Source organism: Aquarana catesbeiana, linkage group LG02, assembly GCF_042186555.1.
Source record: "Aquarana catesbeiana isolate 2022-GZ linkage group LG02, ASM4218655v1, whole genome shotgun sequence".
Classification (NCBI taxonomy): domain Eukaryota; kingdom Metazoa; phylum Chordata; class Amphibia; order Anura; family Ranidae; genus Aquarana; species Aquarana catesbeiana.
In genome coordinates, this window is record NC_133325.1 from 121,071,838 (window position 1) to 121,090,324 (window position 18,487).

Consider the following 18,487-nt stretch of genomic DNA (forward strand, 5'->3'; position numbering starts at 1 on the left):
CACATTGACATCCACCTGGTAAAAATCCTGTAGATGTATAATCCAAAGACCAAATAGTGGTCTTGCACACTTGGGCCATGTGTTTATGCAAAACATACATTTATGTGTAATCGTATATATATACACACACACAAACACACACACAAAATGTGTCTCATGTAGTCATGTGTCTATGCGCCTTACGCAAACACAAGTCTATGCGACACGTGCCATACGCAGACACGAGTCTATGCGACGTGTCATACATTGTTCATTTTAGTCTTAGGACTAAAATGGCATTTTAGCTTTAGTTCCATTTTAGTCTTCTGCAATTGTTTTAGTTTTAGTCGTATTTAGTGGACTAAATCTCCAGTGCATTTTAGTAGACTAAAATGTCCTACGTTTTAGTCGACTAAAATCTCCAGTACATTTCAGTAATTGCAATTTAGTTTTAGGCATAGTCTTTTGACTAAAATGTCATTTTAATTTTAGTCTCATTTTAGTCTTAGGACTAAAATGGCTTTAAGTTTTAGTCGACTAAAATAGTATTCATTTAGCCGACTAAATTAACACTGGTGTCATGTGCCTTACATGGGTTGAGTCTATGCGACACGAGAGAGTCTATTCGCCTTATGCAGACATGTTTTTAGCAACCTTGTGTTATTAGCAAACATAAGCCTTTTAGTAAACATAAGCTTCTCATCAAACATAAGCTTTTAGCCCAGTTTGCAAGTATGTACCTGTTCAACTGCACCAGGCCCCATACTGGTTTTGTGTCAAATGCACATTATTCTAGAGACACACCACTTTAAAGTGCACTGCTAGGGGTGTATCGACTTACAGTTATACAGGCCCCATGGAATAAGCACGCAGTATATAATCATGACTTGTCTGGCCACACCGTTCTCCCATAGTAAATACTCGCACTTCACTAGTATCCATGGGCTGCTGTTATGTCTTAAGAAGCCCAGCTGAATCTGCCGAGCACATGGCCAATATGACCACCCCTCCACTTCCTGCCTATATAGAAATAGGCCCCTGTGCCCTCTAGTGACTGGAGGAGAAACAGCAGCCCATACCCCTAAGAAGTACACAGAGCAAGTTTCAAACAACACACTGCCCCTAGGGGCAACAGAGAACACCAGACAGTCAGATCTTTTTAATAAAGAGAAACTGCAAACAAATGCAGACTTACCATTCCTGCTGCAGGACTCTGAACATAACAGGGGTCCAATCTTCACCCATCACGGCGAGCTGTCATAAAAGACCTTCGGGGGACTGGGTCCCCCTTAATGTGGGGTCCACTCCCCTGGACCTGTATAGCACCCTGCAGGAAAGCACCTTGGTCAGAACACTCACTGCACAGGGCTCCATTACACAGGGTCCGGCGCCATAAGGTTGCATTACAGAAAAAACCTCAAGGAATCTTCTATCCTTCCAATGAGGCTCAGGTACCATCCATTTTGGCTGACAGCCCTTTCGAATGGATCCGAATGAAGTCCATGATTCTAAATATTACCACCTGGACCTCCAAGTATACTCCAAGAGCACATGCATCCCACAACAGTGACCACCACCTTACAGACACTGGCAAAAAATTGAAGTGCTTCCTGTGTAGGAGGGGTTATATAGGGGAGGACTTCCTGTTTGATCTACCAGTGCCCATTCACTTAGGGGTGGCGTATAATCCAAGTAGTTATAACAACCGACTCTGTGTCCTGTAATGTACAATATAGAAAACAAATATACTACTGGGCTATAAAAGCGCTGTGTCGTCCCCCCCCCCCCTTGTGCAAGATTGCTAAATGTACGCCATCACATGTGAATTATTTGTGAGAATGAAGACTAAAATCAACCTGGTCTCCTGGAGGGATTGATACGTTAAAATCTGTACACCCCTTCTCCCATTTTAATAAAATGATTATTCAGACATCTCAGAAAGAGGCTGGATCACGCTGGGCATCATCCAAGCAAAAACTGTGATGGCAGCAGTAGAATCATTGATCACTAAGCTGATAAGTAACGTGGATAGGCAAGTATTAAACAGAGGAGCATATTTAAAAGGAGAAGTATGGACAAAGATTTTTTTGTCCTACTACTCCGGTGGATCACAAGAGTGCAGTTTGTTCTGCACTCCTGTGACCCATTTTCAGCCAAACAGCGTGCTAACGCCTGTCAGTCTATGTCACTCAGCCAGTTCAGTCTCGTAAATTATCCCAACCATATGGCCGGGATTCGCGCAGATGCCTGAACTGCCACCTGACTCTGCCTCTTAGCAATTCACCGAGAGCCTGAGCCAGCCCCTCCTGCCCCCTCCACAGCCCAGTGCTCCAGTGAGCGCTGGAGGGGAGAGAAAAGAATGGCTCACTGACGGTCCCAGCTCTCTGCTCGAAGGAGGGTTCTCACTACAGAGACGGCTGGGGATCGATGCTGCATCCGCCTATGTGAGTAGAATTGTTTTTTTTTTTTTTTTTTAACAATCCCAAACTTCTATCTTAAAGACAAGATCTTGGCAAGGGCCTCGTAGTAGTAATTATTAAAAAAACAAAGTATAACTAAAGGCAAACTTTTTTTTTGTTTTGTATAGAGTGGAGAGGGATTGGAACCCTTGTCATGTTTTTATCGCTGTCTGTGCCCCTGTTAAGGTGGTTCAGCCTCTCTATTTGTCCTGTTTACCATTAATATTGAAAAGGAAAGTAAAAGAAACCGCCAATTTTGGGTTGTCCCCAGAAAAGTAATAGAGGGGAAACTTCCGATGGGGAAACTAGTTCTGGTGACCTGGGGGTCTCCAAGGAATTCCCTCAATTTGCAGGGATTTCCCCTCACTTCCTGTTTGGCTATGGGACAGGAAGTGAAGGTATTTGCAATGGTACACAGATGGTGGGGAAAAAAAAAAAAAACTGATAGGGGTTATAACCTTCCCTTGCTCTATCCACAATGAAAAAAAAAAAAAAAAAAAAAAAAAAAAAAGGTTTTGCCCATAGTTCTACTTTAACCACTTCAATACCGGGCCAATTCTGACATTTCTCTCCTACATGTAAAAATCATTTTTTTGCTAGAAAATTACATAGAACCCCCAAACATTATATGTTTTTTTAGCAAAGACCCTAGAGAATACAATGGCGGTTGTTGCAACTTTTTATCTCACACAGTATTTGCGCAGGAATTTTTCTAACGCGTTTTTTTGGGGAAAAAAACAGTTTTGTGTTTAAAAAAAAAAAAACAAAACAGTAAAGTTAGCCCAATGTTTTTGCATTTTGTGAAAGATGAAGTTACGCCGAGTAAATAGATACCTAACATGTCACGCTTCAAAATTGCACACGCTCGTGGAATGGCGCCAATGTTCGGTACTTAAAAATCCCCATAGGCGACGCTTGAAATTTTTTTACTGGTTACATGTTTTGAGTTACAGAGGAGGTCTAGGGCCAAAATTATTGCTCTCGCTCCAACGTTCGCGGCGATACCTCACATGTATGGTTTGAACACCGTTTTCATATGTGGGCGGGACTTACGTATGCGTTCGCTTCTGCGTGCGAGCACACGGGGACAGCGGCGCTTTAAACATTTTTTTTTTTTTTAATTGTTAATTATATTTTATTTTTTTTATTTTTTTATTTTGACACTTTTTTGAAAAATGTAAATGTAAAGAATGTAAACATCCCTTGTAATAGCAATATGACATGTCAGGTGCTCTTAATAGTGAGATATGGGGTCAATAAGACCCCATATCTCACCACTAGGCTGGGAAGCCTGAAATAAAAAAAAAATAAAAAAATAAAAACGATTGCCGCTTCCCAGCCGAAGCGGCGCCGTTTTTTTGAATGGAGAGGCCGGGTGTGACGTCATAACATCGCGCCCGGCCTCCGACGATCATAGAGACTCCGGGGACCATCTGGTCCGCCGGAAATCTCTATGATCTACATCCGGCGCCGGCGGATCCACTCTCCGCCTCACCGATCGTAACAGTGAGTCGGAGCAAGCACCGGAGGGCAGCAGGAGGGGGGGGGACGTCCCCTCTCGCCTCCCATAGGAACGATCAAGCAGCGGAACGGCCGCTATGGTCGTTCCTATGGTGTAGAGATTCGCCGGCTGAAACCTGCAATATCTGAATGATGTCTGTAACTACAGGCATCATTCAGATATACCCGCCCAAAGCCCAGGATGTCATATGACGTCCGTGGGCTGGAAGTGGTTAAGAGATGGGCTTTAGGAAACAACATAATTCATAGCTCTTACATAGGGATTACTGGATAGGACGTTAGCTGTGTTTGATTTAAATTAATTTTATTCTGATAACTTTGTTAAAGTGGTTATTAAGCCACGCAATAACCTTGCAACAATGTCCACTGGGGAAATTTTTTAATATAGCAGAGGGGATTGTTGCAAGGTTATTGTGTTGTTATGATAGCAGCAGGAGGAGAGAGCTGGGGAGTAGACAGAGCTGACAGGCAGAGAGGGGAGAGGACAGGGAGAGGAGAGCTGCGTTTGATGGAGGCATGTAAACTGACCACGGTTGTCAGGGATCAACAGCTATGACAAACTGTGGTCAGTTTACAGGGGGAGGGCATAGCCAGGCATGATCAGCCAAGTTTTTTTAGGTTATACAGGGGGCCAAATTACACAAACACTGTGCTGTACAACATGCTTTAAGGAAACAGGATCCTGTTTCTTGTTAGGGTAACAAACACTTTAAATGTTGTATACACATTTATCCCTAATGTAACAAACTTATTTTTTATCGCCTGGCTGATAAAAATGTCTCCATCATAACCTTTTAATTTATGCAGTAACAGCAAGGAAAGCTCAAGTGATAACTATAGTAAATAATATGTGGTATGGAGGTGAGGACACAAAACACTTGGGAAAAATCTTTTATATGCTGCACGCCAGACTGCTAAATGATAATTAGAAAGCACAGCCTGCTTCACACATGCGTAGTAGGGTACCCTCACCAGGAATGGCGGCGGCAGCACCCCACAGCCGATCCAAACATCGGCTGGGTTGCCGAAATCGCAGGAACCCTGGATAAGTAAGTGTCCTAATATTAAAAGTCAGCAGCTACAGTATTTGTAGCTGCTGACTTTTTTTTCGTGAGGGGGCCAGAACACCTCTATAACTAACAGTTCTTAGGGCTTTTTGCATGTGTGTGTGTGTACACATTAATAAATGCCCATGGTGAGCAAAGACCTCATTAGAAAAAAGGGAAAATTATGAAAAGGCATTTATCCTGACCACTCCTGAATTTGTTTAGCAGTCATTGGGGGTTGAAGGCATCCTCTGGCATGGCACAAATTTATTTCCATCAAAGAAGTTGGGTAAAAGCCACCTATTTAGACTATATTCTTTTACTCGCATTGCTCAATTGACCTCAGATAGACGGTTTCTGAATAGCATAAATTTGAGCAGCTCACTATGTAGACTTTATTTGGATAACATGGTGTGCTAGGAACGGTACAAAGTTCTAATATTTCAGGGCTAACAGCTCCACAGATACCCAAGCCTAGGTAGTATGTTCAGAATATCTTCTGCACAAACATTTTCAGACATCTAATGGGGTAGACTCATTAGATCACTTACGTGTTTCTGCGGAAATCCTTCATTAATGTAGAGTGTTCAGGCATCTTTTTGATGTCCTCCCAATCTTTTTCTAAACAAAGGAACAGAGAAAAGTCAGATACATTGGACCCTCATTTATGAAACAGATTGATAAACCTATCTGTAGGACGAACTGTTCTCATTACCCACACCAGCAATCCTGCCCTTTTTCCCCTTACAGTGCACTGTAAACATCCAAAAGAGGATTCGCCTGTGTTTTGTCAGCACAAAACAATTTGTTTGCAGCTACATAAAAATGTCTATTTTGAAGGAGCTTAGTAAACAGGAGTAGAAGTGTAGTCTGTGTCACCAACTCCTATGAGGACAAAACGAAGGTGCCATTTTCTAACTAGGACGACTCATTTTTTTCTGAATTATGGAAAATCCATTAGGGGGAGCCTGCCACCATCATTTGACTTTTTAAAAGACCATCACACAGCAGGGTGAACTAGGTATTTAAGTATGGATATCCCCCCACTGGATTCAACTCAAGATATAGAAGCCAGCATGTGATTTATCCTGCCTGCAACAACTTAAAACTAAAATATTAATTTTCAGTGAAATTGGTCATCAAGTGATGTCAGCCAGAGGTGCAGTGAAGAATGTGGCTTTGCTATAAAGGACAAGGAAGCTTAGAATAAAGAGTGATGCAGAGTGGTGGAATGTTAGAGGGATGGCTAAAAATATTGCAAATACATACTGCTGTGCTAAAGAACCTCTCATAGTGTGGTCCTTACTTTCAGTCTAACAGACTTCCCATCTTTGGACAGAATATATCCAGTTGTGCTAAAAAGTTTGCATCCCCTTGGAGAATTGGCAATATACAGTATGTACCATTTTTAAACATGAGCAAGCAAAACACATTTCTTTTATTTCTTATTGAATTTATATTCAATTGTAGGTCATAATAGAATGGCACATTCCCAAAACAAAAATGGCAACAAATTAAATTACCCCTGTTCAACAGTCTGCATACCCTTAGTTCTTAATACTGTGTATTGCCCCCTTTAGCATCAATGACTGTGTGCAGTCTTTTGTAATAGTGGTCTATGAAGCCCAAAATTTGTGCAGGTGGTAAAGCTGCCCATTCGTCTTGACAGAATGCCTCTAGGTCATGCAAAGTCTTTGGTCGTATTGCATGTACCTAATGTTTGAGGTCACCCCAGAGTGGCTCGATAAGGTCAGGAGACTGATGGCAACTCCAGAACCTTCACCTTTTTCTGCTGTAACCACTGGAGGGTCAACTTTCCTTTGTGCTTAGGGTCATTGTTGTGCTGGAAAGTCCAAGAGCGTCCCATGCGCAGCTTTCGTGCAGAAGAATGCAAAATTGTCTGCAAGTATTTTCTGATTACATGCTGCATTCATCTTGCCATTAATTTTCACATGGTTTCCCGTGCTTTTAGAGCTCAACCCCCCCAAAACATGGAGTCACTGCCATGCTTCACAGTGGAGGTAGTATTCTTGTCGCTATAGGCCTTGTTGACCACTTTTCAAACATGATTGTGACCATAAAGCACTATTTTGGTCTCGTCACTACAGATTACAGTGTGCCAGAAGCTGTGAGGCGTGCCAAGATGTTGTCAGGAATAATAGGATTTTTGACTTACCGTAAAATCTGTTTCTCTGAGTTCATTGACAGACACAGCGCTCCATTATTCAGAACCATAGGGTTATATCACCCCCTACAGGAGTAGGACACTAAGCAGGAAAATAGACTTGGCTACGTCTATGAGCAGTCCTAGGTGGTATACACCCCCCTCTCTGCTATAGACCTTCAGTTTAGTAACAAGCAGTGTCAGAAGCATTAAAAACTCCTTAGAGGGGTGGGTGCTGTGTCTGTCAATGAACTCAGAGAAATGGATTTTACGGTAAGTCAAAAATCCTATTTTCTCATTAGTTCATTGACAGACACAGCGCTCCATTATTCAGAACCATAGGGACGTCCCAAAGCAGTGCCAAACATGAGGGGTGGGACAACGAAAAATCCCAAGGCTAAAACACAAGAGCCAACCGGGTAACAGGAGCTCAACACAGAAACAAACTGGAGCCCAACCAGAACAATACACCTTCAAGAGAGAATAGACCCTCTAAACAGCAGCCCGCAACACCTTGCGTCCAAAAGAAGCATCCTCAGATGCCAGCACAGCCACGTTGAAGAATTTTGTGAAAGCATACACCAACGACCAAGTAGCCACCTTGCAAACCAGCGCAGCTGAAGCCTGATGGAAGACCCAAGAAGCAATAAGCAGCCAAGTAGAATGCGCCATAACAGGGAAAGGAGGAACCCAACCCCTGATACAATAGACCAGAGTCATGGTCTGTCTGAGCCATCTAGAAACGTCGCAGAAGCAGCAGACAGCCCCCTTTTTGGCCCGTCCATGATCACAAACAGTGAGTCTGATCTCTGAAAAGGCCCTGTGACTGCCAAATACACCCGAATCACCCGAACAAATCCAGGGCATATAAGGTAAATCCCTTAGGACATTTTGATCTGGGACACAGGGAAGGCAATACAATGTCCTTAATCAAAAGGAATCAGAGGAGGGAACCACTGACAAGAGCGAAGAACCACTTCATCTTTGTGGATCACCAGGTAAAGGAGTATGACATGGTAACTCCTTTAGTTTTGACACTCTGCGAGCAGAGCTGACAACAACCAAAAAAGCCACCTTCTGGGACAGAGCAAGCAGAGAACCTCCCGAAAATTTTCAAAGGGAGGCTCCTGTAGAAAAGAATGCACCAAGAGTAGATCCCACAGCGGTAGAGGCAACCGCACCGGTGGAGGCAGATGTCGAAACCCCTTGATTAAGGAGTACACCAGGGGATGTCAAAGAAAATTGCCAAGGCCATCTGGCCCCTGATGGTACTCAAGGCCATGTTCTGCTCAACCCCCCCCCCCCCCTGTGAAGGAAGGTCGAAATCCGAGACACCTGAGAAAGAACGAGGGTAAATGGCAAGCGCCTCACACCAGGATATGTATGCTATCCATGTCTGGTGGTAAATCTTCCCAGAGGAAGGCTTCCTAGCCTTCAGCACCGTCGTAACTTCAGCACCTGGCTCATAACAGCCAGGCCTTCAAAAACCAGAAACTGAAGCAGGATGGAAGATCAGCCCTTGGGACTATAGAACCTCCGTGAGAGGCAGTCGCCAAGGGACGTCAGCGACCAAGTGCTCCAGGTCGGCATACCAAGACCGACAAGACCATCTGGGCCCAATAGAATGACCGGAATCCCTTCGGCCTCGATCCTACGTAAAAGCCGTGGCAGACTCTTGAGAGGAGGAGAGGTGTAGATTTGACTATACCGGCACCACCAGAGCGTCTGCAATGTCCACCAGAGGAGCCCGTAACCTTGCCAGAAACCTCAGTACCGTTCCGTTAAGCCGGGATGCCAACAGGTCTACCTCGGGAGTGCCCCATCAGAGACATATTCGATTAAACATGTCCTGGGTGAAGGGACCACCCTCGTGGACCAACACTAGCCGACTGAGGCAATCGCCTGCCCTTTTTCCACTCCTAGAATGCATACAGCGGAGAGTGCCGGAACAAGGCATTTTTCTGCCCACAGGAGGATGCTGGCTACTGTCAGGGCGGCCAACACACTCTTCATTCTGCCCTGGTGATTGACATAGACCACGCCGTGGCATCGTCCGACTGGATCCGTACCTGAAGCCCCCAAAGTTGATCTCCATGATCCATACATAGTCTGATCACTCAAAGTTCCAGGATATTGTCCAGCAGTTCAGATTCTTCCAGCGTCCAACGACCCTGAGCAGAACCCAGTCCCAGGACACCTCCCCACCCAGGCAGACTGGCATTGGTGGTGACCACTGTCCAATACAAGGGGAGAAAAGATGTGCCTGCCGAAATCCCAGAGAGCGAAGCCACCAGACCAGGGACACCCGGTTTTCTGGCTCAGCCAACTCTGAAAACCCAGAGATCTCGGGCACTTTAGGCCAGGATCTCACTTGAAAGGAGCTTGTATGGAACTGCTCAAATGGAACCGCCTCGAAAAAGGTAGATACCATCAGGCCCAACAACCTCCTGCAGGACCACAGGGAGGCCCACCTGCGAGACAGCAGTAGTTGAAACGCAGCATGCAAGTTCTGGAGTTTGACCAGAGGAAGAAACACTCAGGCCAGATAAAACCAGAGTCAGGCCCAGATAATCCAATTTTCTGGAAGGAGCAGACTACAGGTAGTATAGAAGCCAACTGAAAACTGAGGTCTGTATAGAGAGCTACGTCGCCCCTCAGGGTAGCTGAGAACACTGCTCACAGAAGATCGTCCAAGCAGCCCAGGACCGCAATCCTCCGCTTACCTAAATGTGCCAGAACTGGGGGGCCAACACCTTTGCGAGTACGCGAGGGGTGGAGGCGAGATCAAAAGTCAACACCACGAGCGGAAAATGCTCTTTTACCACAGTAAAGTGGAGGAAGTGTTGGTGTTGGGCACATCTTGAAGTGCGTAAATAAGCATCTGTGATGTCGACAGAAGCCCGAAAGTCCCTATGGAGGAATGCCACCACCATGTGGATGGACTCTATTCTGCACCCACTAGAACAAGCACACCCTGAAGCAACAGGGCTTGCACTGCCAACATTCTGGTGACAGACACGAATTGGAAGGAAAAACCCTTTTCAGGGTTCAAGGCCGGAACACTAGGACATAGGTGAGGGCGTGCCTTAGTGCTGAAGGGGCCTTAACCGTGGGTCTAGGGAGCCCCGCTCTCGGCTCGCCAGACCAGGTCCATTGCGTGCCAAGAAGAAGGACCGCCCTTTTCCCCCCATTTCAGACTGTGGAAGACATTTACACTTCCCTCCTGTGAGACTCGCAACGATGTCATCCAGGGTAGCCCCAGACAATTGCCTTGAAATGGTAACCCAGTCAGAGCTTTTTGAGAAGCCCAGCCTGCAGACCAAACACTTAAGCCCCTCTGGAATAAGGTGTCCGGCATGCCATGCGGACTAGCAAGCCATGGCCTGAATTTTTGGCTGCCTGCCGCAAGTGCACAGGTCCGCAGGTGGATCGGACCAGGCTAGCCGAGGAAGGAGGGGGGCGGATGCCCGCAATGGAAGCGGCTACCTCCACCGCCCGCTCTAGGACCGCTCCGCACAATGCCCGGTTGCCGTAAAAGCTGCGGCCTAAATTTTCGGCTGCCAGCCGCAGATCTGCAGATGCCTGGTCACCCACCCAACCATCAGTTGCAAAGGTGTACCCCCCTGGAGTGACAAACCTGGAGGGGAGGGGGGGTGGACAGAGTGTCCGAAGCACCTAAGCCAGAGGCCTGGGCCTCACCGGGGGGGGGGTGTGTGTGTGTGTGTGGGGGAGAACCCCAGGAGGGACCGACCACCCCAGGGAGTACCCACGCCCCTTACTTACCGCTCCAGCGAGTGCACGGGTAACGCTCCCAGACAGGTTCTCCTCGCCACCGAAGTGGGGGGGGGGGGGGCTGTCGGCCATAAGGAACGCTGCGACACAGGCCGAGACCCAGTCGTATGCGACCTCACAAGACGTTTAACTTGCAGGGCCAGCCCCCGTCCAGTGGGACTATGTCGCGGCCGACCTAGCGTGTAGCTGTGGTCTGCACACGCACGCTGGCCAGACTGGGGAGACCACTGGATCTTAGTGTCCAGCCCGTCGCCCAGTCCGGCACTTGATTGTAGATTTCACATGAAAAAATCCAAGAGGAAAAAAAAAAGTAGCTTAAAAAGCAAAAACAAAAAAATGCCAGGACCAGATATCCCAGCAGAGAACTAGGTCCTTACTCCTGACTAGGCAGAAAAAAAAAAACTGAAGGCCTATAGCAGAGAGGGGGATGTATATCACCTAGGACTGCTCATAGGCATAGCCAAGTCTTTTTTTTGCCTTAGTGTCCTACTCCTGTAGGGGGCAATATAACCCTATGGTTCTGAATAATGGAGCGCTGTGTCTGTCAATGAACAAATGGGAAATTGTAACTCTGCTTTTTTGTGGCATTGGTGCAGTAAAGGCCTCTTTCTGGCAACTCTACAATGCACGTAATTTTTGCAAGTATCATCATATTGCTCTCCTTGAAACCACCACACCATCTTTTTCCAGAGCAGCCTGCATTTCCCCTGAGGTTACCTGTGGGTTTTTCTTTGTATCCCGAACAATTCTTCTGGCAGTTGTGGCTGCATTTTTTCTTGGTCTACTTGACCTTGGCAGCAAGAGATCCCTGAAGTTTCCTCTTCTTAATAAGAGAACAATACTGACTGGCATATTCAAGGCTTTGGATAGCTTTATATCCTTTCCCATTTTTATAAAGTTCCATTACCTTGTTACGCAGGTCTTTTGACATTTTATTTTGCTCCCCATGGCTCAGTATCTAGCCTACTTAGGCAATAAGTTTGTAAGCTCTCACGTGGACGCATTATTTATACACAGACACTAATTGCAATTTAAAAAAGACACAGATGTGGGAATTAACTTTTAATTGCCATTTTAATCTGTGTCTCACCTTGTGTGTCTGTACCAAGGCCAAGCATTCCAGGGTATGTACATTCTTGATCAGGGCCATTTGGGTGATTACTGTTATTATAGTTTTAAAAAGGAGCCAAAACTACTATGTGATAATAAATGGCTTCATATTTTCAATATCAATGCAAAAATGTCACGATTTCTGCCAGGGTATATGCAAACTTTTTTGAGCACAACTATAGCAATGAATACAATTGAGAGCAGGTATGCACTGGTGGTAGACCATTACTCCTTAAAATGTGCAGAAAAACAGAAGCCCAGACTTACTCAAAGACTCAAACGTCTTTGTATAAAAACAGGTTTTGTGGCATACATTTGCAATAATATGTAAGCCACATTGCTATGCCAAGGCACCACTGACCACTTATTCAGCCACACCGTCTTCACACTTTAACAATTTTCTGGCAGTAGGTCCCTTTAAACTTCCTACATCCAATTCATACAATCATTTGCAGTAATCTGGGTAATCTTACAAATACAGGTAGTTCCTACCATTGCCACAGCTATGGCTGCGACAGATTCTTAATGAATTACAGCCAGTTTGCATATTAGGAAACTTGCTATAATCAATACCAACTCTGAGGTAGAGTACACAGAGACACCAGCGCTCAGAGTGGTGCGCGTCTCTACTGGAAAGATGTCACGAATGTGACAGCTTTCGCACAAGGTATCACCTGGAAGGGGAGATTCCACACCCAAAGACTAAACGTAAACAAAGGGGCTTGGGATACTGGCGATGTCATTACCCAAACATTGCAATGCTCATATCTGGGAAATCACAAGTCACACAGGTGGGGGACCTGAGAGACTAGCTTCCTATCAGTCTCCTTTGCTTTTGATCAACAGCGTACAGCAGAGCATAGAGTTATTAGCAGTGGCTATGGAATCCACCCACTGCCATGCGCTGTCAATCATAAGTAAAATGGACCCGATAGAGAACTAGGGCTCAATTCACTAAAGGATATCATATGCGAGATTTGGGACATATTTAGAGATCGACAGATTATTGGTGATGGGGATTATCGGCGGCTGATATTCACTTTTTTTTAAAGTATCGGGCACAAATTGCTTCAAGGGGTTTTACCGGGGTGATGCATGCAGCGGGAGGGGACGTCCCCCCCCTCCAGCCGCTCGCCCGGGCTCTCCCGTCCCACCGGGAGGCCCAAGCAACCAGCCGGCACGTCCGCCGGCTGGCCGAAGACCCGAACAAAGCCGATGCTTGGTTCGGGTCATGGATCTAGTAACCCTGAAGCTAAGTCATGACATCACTTTCCGGATTACTGCCATCTTAAAAGGCACCAGTTTTATAACAAAGTATTCAAAAACACAAATCTTGACGTTTTAAATACTTTCAAGTGCAAAGGAGGGGTTTGGGGTCTTATAGACCCCTGATCCCTCCATAAAAAGTACCTGTCACTGCCCATTACTGTCACAAGGGATGTTTACATACCTTGTGACAGCAATAACAGAGATAAAAAAAAAAAAAAAAAAAAGTTTAAATGTACACAATATCGGCTATCGGCCTGACAGGTGGCCGAAATATCGGTATCATATCAGCAAAGAAAAAACAATATCAGTCAATCCCTAGCCATGTGACACATTTTAGCCAAAATATTGCATGCGATATGGAATATATCAATTCACTATAGGCTTATCTGGTATTTAAAATGCAAAAATAAAAACACTTAGTATACACCGCAAAAAACCTGATGTGTGGTCCCTCCCCCAAAACCATACTAGACCCTTATCCGAGCATGCAGCTCGGAAGGCCAGGAGGGGGGGGGGTTTGTGGGGAATGAGCGGGTGTTCCCTCAATCCTGAACGATACCAGGCCAGCAGCCCTGCACTGAACAGTCACATTTAGCAGTGGTAGGAATACCACAGCTGAATATTTAACTTCCAGCTGCAGCCAGAGGTCCAGTCTGCATTAAATTAGGAAGCAAAAAAAGAACCTGTTAACTTCCAGGAAAAAAAATTAATAAAATTAATGGCGGTATTTATTGTGTGTTTTTCTGTGAAATGCATTTTCCAGAGTTAAATACTGCATGAGTTATTTTCACGTATTTGATGCTTAGTGAATGGAGTCCCTAGTCTTTGTTCTCCATCAGGCTTGGCCCACCTCACAAGTCAAAGATGCTCTTTATTTATTAGCAGCTGTCACCAGAACAGAAAATAAATATTAACATAGGACACTCCAAAATTATAGATTAAAAAAAAAATGATAAATAAAATATTTATTTAAATACAGTTTTGTTTTTTTTTTAAAGAAAATAGTACATTTTACTGTTAAAGCTTTCCTTTTCAAAGTTAGGACTGAATGCTGCTTTGTGTTAAATTTGTGTGGCCTTACAATATAGTTTAAATAATAGGCGTAAATTGTGCTTCCAAATTGTGCTTCCAAATTAATTCAACAAAAAAGTTGTGGCATTCTATGTGCTAAGTGCTTTTCAAAGGATGACTTATTTTGTTTTAGTGAGTAATTAATTTAGGCCACCATATGTTACCTTAGGAGTAGTTTACAATACATTTATAATCTTTCCTACATTAGTTGAATTGGTGAACACACCTGCACAATGCCTACAAATTTAATATGAAGTAAACCTGCATGGAACTCTGGGCTGAGCCTTCCAGAAAAGACACATTACTTGAAACATGCAATCGCTCCAATTCTACATTGGTGTTGTTGGTTTATAATTAACCACTTCCGGACCGCCGCACGCTGATATACGTCCTCACTTTGAGGACGGATATCATTGTTATAGCAGCAGCTATCTGCCATATCCCCGGAATTGCTGTGTTCGGCCGGCGGTCCGGTTTAAGATAAAAGTGGTCTCGTCACAAGATCACTTTTAATCGGGAGAGGGGCCCCCTCCCGCCGCGATCCGGTGCCCTCCGCTGCGGCGATCGGATCCTTTCACATGCTGTGCATGGAGACGTGAGAGGAAGATGGCCCCCACCAGTCTCCATGACACTGCAGGGCGGAAGCGATGTCAAAACGTCACTTCCGCCCATAGCTCCTAAAGGGCCATTTTTTTTTTTCATTTTTTTAAACCACTTTACATCCCGCCCATGCACATATGACGTCCGCAGGAGGGATCTCCCATCCTGGGCGGGCATTATGACGTCCTGGGCTTCCCGGCCATCTGGGGGGTGCACGCGCGCCTCCCGCATCGTTCGGGTGCCGATACGCGTGCCCGGCGGCCGCGATGCCCGCCGGGCTCCAGCGATTGCACACAGATCCATGTCCTGTCAGGTGAGAGGAGACTGATCATGTGTTTCCAGTACAGAGGAACACCGATCAGTCTCCTCCCCTTGTGAGTCCCCTCCCCCTACAGTTAGAATCACTCCCTAGGTAACACAGTTAACCCCTTCACCGACCCCTACTGTTAAGCCCTTCACTGCCAGTGAAATTTATACAGTAATCAATGCATTTGTATAGCACTGATCACTGTATAAATGTGAATGGTTCCAAAATGGCGTCAAAAGTGTCCGATCTGTCCGCCGCAAATGTCACAGTCACGAAAAAAAAAAAAATTATAAAAAATGCAATAAAACTATCCCTTATTTTGTAGACGCTATAACTTTTGCGCAAACCAATAAATATACGCTTATTGCAATTTTTTTTTACCAAAAATATGTAGAAGAATACATGTCGGCCTAAACTGAGGAAAATTAAAAAAAAAAAAAATATTGCAATGTTATAGCAAAAAGTAAAAAATAGTGTTTTTTTTTTTTTTTTTCAAACTTGACGCTCTTCTTTTGTTTATAGCACACAAAATAAAAACCGCAGAGATAATCAAATACCACCAAAAGAAAGCTCTATTTGTGGGGGGGAAAAAAAATTATAAAAATTTAATTTGGTACAGTGGAGCACGACCGCGCAATTTTTATTCAAATTGTGACAGCGCTGAAAACTGAAAATTGGCTTGGGCAGGAAGGTGGTGAAAATGCCAGGTATTGAAGTGGTTAAATGCCAATTTTTTTTTTTAATTGCAATTTAGTCTAAATATGAGATCTGAGGTCTTTTTGACCCCAGATCTCAGATTTAAGAGGTCACGTCATGCTTTTTTTCTATTACAAGGGATGTTTACATTCCTTGTAATAGGAATAAAAGTGACACTTTTTTTTTAAATGGTGTAAAAATAAAAAGGTAAAATAAGAGAAAAAAATTTCTTTTTAAACATGCCCCGTCCTGGCGAGCTCGCGTTCAGAAGCGAACGCATACGTGAGTAGTGCCCGCATATGAAAACGGTGTTCAAACCACACATGTGAGGTATCGCCGCGATTGGTAGAGCGAGAGCAATAATTCTAGCCCTAGACCTACTCTGTAACGCAAAACATGCAACCTTAAGAATTTTTTAAATGTCCCCTATGGAGATTTTTAAGGGGAAAAGTTTGTCGCCATTCCACAAGCGGGCGCAATTTTGAAGCGTGACATGTTGGGTATCAATTTACTTGGCGTAACATTATCTTTCACAATATGAAAAAAAAAAATTGTGCTAACTTTACTGTTGTCTTATTTTTTAATTCAAAAAAGTGTATTTTTTCAAAAAAAAGTGCGCTTGTAAGACCGCATTGCAAATACAGTGTGACAAAGTATTGCAACGACCGCCATTTTATTCTCTAGGGTGTTGGGGAAAAAAAATGTATAATGTTTGGGGGTTCCAAGTAATTTTCTAGCAAAAAACACTGATTTTAACACCACATCTAAAAAAGAGGCCCGGTCCTTAAGTGGTTAAAAGTATACCACCTACCTGCTGGAAAGCCCATGACATTAAATATTCTATCCAGCTGGTCGTGGTGGTAAGGGTTGCTAGTCTTTATGTCTTCTTGACGACAGTGAAATATTGGCTCTGACGTTAGAAGCTCTGCAAATATACATCCTATAGCCCAAATATCTGGGGGAAAAAAAAAAAAAAAAAAAAAAAAAAACACACATGCAATATGATAGTTTGTTAGAAAAACCGAAAATAATCATAGTGGTCACATTTCAACACACACACGCATCATTTTTCTTAAGTCACACTGCTGTTACAAAGGTATTCTTACAATGCAAAGATAAAGCTTAATGATCAACCATGGGCACTTGTAATCAAATATCTGGAAATTTCCAACTAACGTTCACACATTTTGAACAGAACTGTGCTTGATTAGTGTGCAGGTCCATGCCACTAAGGAATAACCTGAATGACTGTCTGGGCATCATTCACCCTAGCAGAGTACTGGTGGTGGAGTGCAGAGCGATTTCCCTGCGGAGCATAGCGCAACAGGAGGGGGCGAGTATTGCAACAATTTTTCTCCCTTTCATTTTTAGAGCTGTTGGGGGACCATTTAATATGTAATAAAGTGTAGGGGCTTTAAAAACTTCTCTGTGCAAAACACATGTGCACATTGGGGAACAACTGCCCTTCATCCCATGTTCCCACAAATGGAGGCAAATACACTACTTGGTGTGTCATTGTGCTTTAGTTTAAGTCATGTGCCTGGTGGGCTACCTACATTTTTTCTAGTAACAGGACATCATAAATAATTAAAAAAATAAAAATTAAAAAATAAGTACCAATGAAACAGCAAAACCATGCGACACAAACAATTTTGTCATAAAGGCAGTTTAGGAAATTTGATTACTCCACTTTCCAGGACCCTAAGCAGGCAAATTCTCTCCACAAACTATCCAGAGACTTCCAGTGCCTATAAAAAGTATTAACCCCCTTGAACGGTTTCAAAACTTTTGAATCAGAATGTATTTAAATTATGCTTTGTTTTTACAACAGTCAAGATAAACAGATTTTTTTATGTCAAAGTAAAAATAGAGCTTAGTAAAGTGATTTAGAAATACACCCCCTTCAAGTCAGTAATTTAGTAGATGCATCTTTGCCAGCAATTACTGCCTTGTGCAAAGCAGATAGAGACCTATATATACACAAACTCATCTGGACAGTGCAATTTTTGCCAATTTCTCACAATCTGCCAGGTTGGGTTGCATACGGATTGCTAACGGCTTTATTCAAGTCAGCCACAAATTCTCTACTGGGTTCAACTCTAGACCAAGTTAGGCTCGGTTCACACTGCCGCGACCTTAAAATGTGAAAGTCCCACAACTTACGGTGTGACTTTGCCAGGTGATTATCTGGCGACTTGAGTACTACTTGATGTGACTTGATGCGACAGACTCGGTTCACACTGCTGCGACTTGGGATCAGACTTGTGAGACCCAAGTTGAATGACATTTTAGTCAATGAGAGCCATCTTAATTAGCACTACTAAGGTCACTCTGAATTTAGAAAAGGTTCCTGTACTACTCCAAGGCAACTTCTATCCAAACTTGTGCCTATAGACTTTAATGGAAGTCGACTCCAAGTCGGATCTTCATTTTAATTGATGTGATTTGGATCAGACATTACAGGAAGATTACC

The 18,487-nt window shown here is 44.0% G+C and overlaps 2 protein-coding genes across 2 annotated transcripts in view; both read right to left on the reverse strand.

Moving 5' to 3' along the window:
• The window catches only part of LOC141127179 (cyclin-dependent kinase 8-like), a 314,815-nt gene that overhangs the window by 245,105 nt on the left and 51,223 nt on the right, over window positions 1-18,487 (reverse strand). The window lies entirely within an intron of this gene.
• Window positions 1-18,487, reverse strand: part of LOC141127178 (cyclin-dependent kinase 8) — a 145,698-nt gene that overhangs the window by 30,499 nt on the left and 96,712 nt on the right. Inside the window, exons 7-8 of the mRNA XM_073613403.1 lie at window positions 16,826-16,969; window positions 5,557-5,626 (exon numbers count right to left, since the gene is read on the reverse strand). Of these exons, the coding sequence (XP_073469504.1) occupies window positions 5,557-5,626; window positions 16,826-16,969 (214 nt within the window). The remainder of the gene's footprint in view (window positions 1-5,556; window positions 5,627-16,825; window positions 16,970-18,487) is intronic.